This window comes from Littorina saxatilis, linkage group LG17 (assembly GCF_037325665.1).
Source record: "Littorina saxatilis isolate snail1 linkage group LG17, US_GU_Lsax_2.0, whole genome shotgun sequence".
Classification (NCBI taxonomy): Eukaryota; Metazoa; Mollusca; class Gastropoda; order Littorinimorpha; family Littorinidae; genus Littorina; species Littorina saxatilis.
In genome coordinates this window covers 49,658,591-49,664,983 of record NC_090261.1, presented here as the reverse complement: position 1 = coordinate 49,664,983, position 6,393 = coordinate 49,658,591, and the positions used below count along the sequence as shown (strand labels likewise).

General features: G+C 36.6%; 1 protein-coding gene and 1 long non-coding RNA gene across 2 annotated transcripts in view; one reads left to right on the top strand and one right to left on the bottom strand.

Annotated features, from left to right (window-relative positions):
• LOC138953818 (uncharacterized) overlaps window positions 1-6,393 on the top strand; it is a 455,396-nt gene that overhangs the window by 403,822 nt on the left and 45,181 nt on the right. The window lies entirely within an intron of this gene.
• LOC138953719 (ras guanyl-releasing protein 3-like) overlaps window positions 1-6,393 on the bottom strand; it is a 49,195-nt gene that overhangs the window by 17,090 nt on the left and 25,712 nt on the right. Inside the window, exon 16 of the mRNA XM_070325608.1 lies at window positions 5,898-6,124. Within this exon, the coding sequence (XP_070181709.1) occupies window positions 5,898-6,124 (227 nt within the window). The remainder of the gene's footprint in view (window positions 1-5,897; window positions 6,125-6,393) is intronic.

Here is a 6,393-nt window from a genome sequence, read left to right as displayed (position 1 = left end):
TTTCAGAGCTTGTTTTTAATCCGAATATAACATATTTATATGTTTTTGGAATCAGCAAATGATGGAGAATAAGATAAACGTAAATTTGGATCGTTTTATACATTTTTATTTTTTTTTACAATTTTCAGATTTTTAATGACCAAAGTCATTAATTAATTTTTAAGCCACCAAGCTGAAATGCAATACCGAACCCCGGGCTTCGTCAAAGATTACTTGACCAAAATTTCAACTTTTACAAAAAGCCGGATATGACGTCATCAAAGACATTTATCAAAAAAATGAAAAAAACGTATGGGGATATCAATCCCAGGAACTCTCATGTCAAATTTCATAAAGATCGGTCCAGTAGTTTGGTCTGAATCGCTCTACACGCACGCACGCACGCACACACACACACACACACATACACACACACATACACCACGACCCTCGTTTCGATTCCCCCTCGATGTTAAAATATTTAGTCAAAACTTGACTAAATATAAAAAAGGAAAAATACGGAAATCAAAAAAAAATACGGTTTATTTTTTTCAAAAATACGGGAGGAAATAAGAATCATGTAAAGAGAATAACAAAAATCAACAACAAAAAATCATGCTAAATTCCACTGGAAAAAATATTTCTTTTTTTTAATTCCCACTCAGGTTTTGAAGAGCAAAAAACGACTTCAAATACACGTATAAATAAATCCACCCCTCTTTCTCCAGACCCCCTTTCTCCCAAGTCCCTTTGTGACAAAAACATGAACTCAAGGCAGAACAAGTCGCGTAAGGCAAAAATACAACATTTAGTCAAGCTCAGTCGAACTGACAGAATGAAACTGAACGCATTGCATTTTTTTCCGCAAGACCGTACACTCGTAGCATCGTCTGTCCACCACTCGTGGCAAAGGCAGTGAAATTAACAATCCAGAAAAGCGCGGTAGCGCTGAGCACGCTTTTCTATATCTCTATTCTTTTTAACTTTCTGAACGTGTTTTTAATTCAAACATATCATATCTATAGATATGTTTTTGGAATCAGGAACGAACAAGGAATAAGATGAAATTGTTTTTAAATCGATTTCGGAAATTTAATTTTAATCATAATTTTTATATTTTTAATTTTCAGAGCTTGTTTTTAATCCAAATATAACATATTTATATGTTTTTGGAATCAGAAAATGATGAAAAATAAGATAAACGTAAATTTGGATAATTTTATAAAAAAATAATTTTAATTACAATTTTCAGATTTTTAATGACCAAACTCATTAATTAATTTTTAAGCCTCCAAGCTGAAATGCAATACCAAAGTCCGGCCTTCGTCGAAGATTGCTTGGCTAAAATTTCAATCAATTTTATTAAAAAATGAGGGTGTGACAGTGCTGCCTCAACTTTTACAAAATGCCGGATATGACGTCATCAAAGACATTTATCGAAAAAATGAAAAAAACGTCTGGGGATATCATACCCAGAAACTCTCATGAAAAATTTCATAAAGATCGATCCAGTAGTTTACTCTGAATCGCTCTACACACACACACAGACACACACACATACACCACGACCCTTGTCTCGATTCCCCCCTCTATGTTAAAACATTTAGTCAAAACTTGACTAAATGTAAAAAGAGGTTTCAGAGCATAAAGCTTCAGGCACTGAAGGGTCGGCAGAAGGTAAGAATTACAAAGCCAGGCAAAAAGCAATGGTCATTCATTACACGAGTCCAATCTTGTAACATGCAAATCAGCATGGCAGTGGGCATTACCCGCCTAATCCTGAACACACAGCCCCCAAGCACTGGTTTATATTCAGAAGCCTTTCTCCTGATGCTCTAAGGTGCCTACTGATGGCAAGAGTGAGTGGACCTCGGCTACACTGGTTTTACGAGACAGGCAAAGAAAGAGGGAAAAGAGAAAAAAGGAAGGAAAAAGAGAAACACTAAGAAAATATGTGGTGCAGCACTGAAAACTACTAACTCATGCTAACACTAACATAATCTGGTAAATGTTTGAACATTCTCGCAATATCTTTGACCAAAGTCAAATAACTCATGTCAACAACAAATTGTAAACAGTTCTTTCCCACTGGAAAAATACAGAAAAAAACAAGCATCTAAAAGAACAAAATCAACATGACAACAGCCACAGAAGTATACGTAGAAAAGCAACAACAACAAAAATTTAAACAAATAAAAAGGAGAAGAAAATAACAGGATGAAATGGAAAACAAGGCAACAGAAAAAGACACAGCCCATAAATTTAAAATAAAAAAAGAAAGAATTGAACCTGAAATAATACAACAATAACAAAATAAATAAAAACATAAATTAATAAACAAATATTAAATACACAAATAAATAAATTAATAATAAAACAGAAAAACAAATACCCCCCCACAACAAAAACACACCACATATACATAAAAGTCCACAAAACAAACAGAAAGGAAAGAAACAAGTAATTGGTGTTGGGTTCAAAACTTTTAAAAAAGCAGTCACGCTGAAAAGTCGTTCACGATCAAAAGTGCAGTACAATCATAGGCACAGTACAGTAAGTTGCATTCTCATTTTAAGTGGACGGCACAAGTCCACTTTTCATTCTCAAACGTTTCTCCAACTTGCTGGCTCAACAAAACCACAAACTATCACAAGGTAATGCAATCATGCAATAGTATGTGGACTGGTAAGACTTGTGTGCAGCTAATCTCTGGTACTGACAACTACATGTGCAGCAGTTACAACATTTAAGAAGAAAAAATAATCATTTTGTAAAAACGTTTTCTTTTTTGTACAATTTGACTGAAAATATACAATGAAAATATACAAAGAAAATGAAATAAAGAGAGAAATATTACTGCTAAAAATGACCCCAAAAAATGAACCGTGTATTATTTTGATTTGAAATAAATGCTTCAAACATTAAAGTGAAATTCATAAATAATTATGTGATAATGTTATGACTTTTTTTCTCCAAAAAACAACATATTGAATAAAATAAAACGAGTGATTGAAACAACTATAAAACCAATACAAGTCAGTACCGTTCCTTTACTGGCACAGCGATGCAAACATTCTAAAGCAAGAAAACCACAGCTTTATAGAAAATGGCCCAAAGTTTTTACACAAGCCATTTTATCTACAAAGAAGGGGAACAACTGTAAAAAAAAGGGAAGCAACTTACTGTACTGCTTCCTCACATGAGACAGGCTACAGGACACAAAAGAAAAACAAAACACAAAATGTTGGACAAATATTGATCACCTTCAATTAACTGCAAACCAGTAATGTAGCAAAACACTTTATACTTTGTATTTTGCCTTGCTTTCAGCATTCCCGGAGTTCGTATGTTCAGTCTACCTGGTAAACGAAGGCACTAGTTTCTTACCAGACACGCAAATGCTGACAGTGATCGAAGCATATTCATATGGTACAAGTGCACACCAAAAGCTTTATTCTTTTTTAACTGAAACCAAAGATAAAATAGATATATTTTTAAATAACTCTTTGGTCTTGTTTGAGGAAGATTCGCGGCGCTTTGAAACAGTGAGGCAAACAAATGTAGCCACTAAGCGATCATCATGTCAATAGTGAGCTTCTTCAAGTATATTTCATTAAAAAAAAGGACATAATATTGAGTGAACACTGCATACGCGCAAATAATGGAAGGGAGCTGGTTCTATCCAGCGCTTATTTCTCGAGATAGGTGTGACCACATGACGTCATTTCAGCTTTCGTCTTTTCGTGCTGTGCATTAAATCCAAAAACAAAGAAACTGCCAACGTTTCAAAATTCAGAATAAAAAAACCCAAGAAAGGTAAGTTGTTGGAACGTTTGTTATCGACAAAAATACGTTACAGTCAGAAATATATCGACCCAACGGTCTTTTAAGCGCACAGACAAACAATGAGTTACGAAGACTTGTCTTAATGGAATTTTCTGCCGCCTGCCGCGAAGCCGCAAGCGAATGAATAAATTCAAAACCCTCAGACTTGTAGTGTCACATTTTTACACCCCCGGTATAGGGGTGTGTATAGGTTTCGCTCGATGTGTTTGTTTGTTTGTTTGTTTGTTTGTGTGTTTGTGTTCGCATATAGATCTCAAGAATGAACGGACCGATCGTCACCAAACTTGGTGAACAGGTTCTATACATTCCTGAGACGGTCCTTACAAAAATTGGGACCAGTCAAACACACGGTTAGGGAGTTATTGGTGGATTAAAATTATACAAGGACTTATAGAGGGACATATTAATGGTCAAAGGGAAATAACCATTCTCACTCAGTCACTGCCACCAACTGAGAAGGTTATTTCCCTTTGACGGGGGTGTTTTTCCTACCTCGGAGGAAGAATTTCTTGTTTATATTGGTTTGGAAGAAATGCTCATAATTTACATAGCACTCAGGACCTGTTCTTCTCTTAGTCACACCCCCTATTGACCGTTATTTCTGGCGACTGTGCAGTAAAAGGAGCTCATTATTCATTGTGATGCCAGGATGGCTTGTCTCCACTGAACAGTGGTGTGTGTTTGTCTTGGTTTGCCTCACTGTTTTAAAGGGGCGCAACTCTTCCACAGCCAAGAAACACCCAGACAGAGCTATTTCCCAACATTGTCGATTGCAAAAGCAATCATGTGCATGCAACGTTTTGTCTGTGCTAAGGTTTGAATTGAAAGCTTTTATGCTATGTTTTCACTTAGTCAGTTAGTGTCACCAGTGAATTCTCTTCCTCGTGCCAAAGAAACCAAGAAAAAGAGGTTCAGTTTGCAAATGATAACTAGGTGAGAGCATATATATTAGATATAAACTACCATCGTATATAATACTTAAATATGTACAACTTGGGAACAAACCGCAAAGGAGCTGCCCCGAAAACTACAAGAAGAAGAAGCAAGCTCTCTCTCTCTCTCTCTCTCTCTAACACACACACACACACACACACACACACACACACACACACACACGTACGTATGCACGCAAACACACATGCACACGCACACCTAAAGAGTAAAAAAGTAAATATATATGAATGAATATACATGTACCACCTTATCACATAAAATAAACACAACCCCCTAGAAATTAAGGGTGGATGAAACAGAAAACAATAAATTCTGCAGTATAAAAAAACACAGCACCACTTGTATAGATGTAAGAAAATAAAAGTATGTAAACTGACATGACTTTCCGCAAATTCATGTAGAAAAGTGAACCCAAAACAAGGTTTTTCTAAGGTAGCCAAGATTTTGAATGAATATTTGGTCACAATTATTCGTTTTCCTTCTGAAAAAAAATTGATCATCTGAACCTGACACTTCAGCAACTGAAATTCGTCTATCATAAAAAACATTAACATTTGTTAGAAAATCTTCTAACTGTGCCAAAGCTACAGTGAGAAAGAAAACAGAAAAAAAGCTTGAAATGAGCTTAAGCAGAAACAGAAAAAGCTGAAAATGAATCTATGCACAGAGTATTTCAGATCCACATTTGTACATATACAAAGCTTACTTACAGGTGAATTGCAGTTGAGAATGACAGAGGGAGCCATGGCTGCGGGTGAGGGAAGAGGGGGTGTGGGGAGTGTGATGGGTGGGTGTGGGGACAGGGGAGGGTTTAGATGGAGAAAGCCAGAAGACAGGCAGTGGAAGGAGAATTCCTTCACTAAATGTACACATTTTACCCTCAAAATCTGAGAAATAGACCAACACTGAGAAGAGAAAGTCTGTCAAAATGGAGTCTTACAGTACCGACAGTCTTATAAAAGAGGAAGGTCTTAACATAAGATGTTTTCAGTGAAATAGCTGATACACAAACTTATCATACACCGAAAAACAAAGAAAGAAGATATATTACAGACAATCTACACCCTAAGGTTTCACTCACCACAAAAACAAAAATTCTCCTGAAAATACTGACATACCTCTTCAGCTTTTAACAATCTCTCGTAGAGTAAGGACTGTTCCTCGTAGAACTCCCCGTCGACTATTGTGACCTCTCGATGACCTTGGGGGTCGCGGAAACTGCTGGCCCGTCGTATGACCTCATCTGTCTGTGTGGCCTGCTCCAGTGCGTGAGAAGGTGAAGCACGTTTGTGGCGCTGGGAGATTTTGCGTTTGGCAGCCATGGTCATTTCGTGGATGGTCACTCCTGAAAAAAAGCATGGACTGAGAAATAAATGTCATTACAATCAGAGGACAACAGTTTTAAGTGCAGTATTTCTTGTCTCCTTCCTTAATTTTGATGTGAGCTTTTCTGTTAACCTGCGGACTGTCTTTTTTCTTCCGTTTTGATATTTTATTTGAGAAAGTGATGCCGGAGTAAAATAGTCGGAAGCTGCCAGGCTTCTTTTATTGCTTGATTTTCTTCTCTACAAGAGCATATCCACATTCCTCTGATCCTCACCCATCATCTACTGG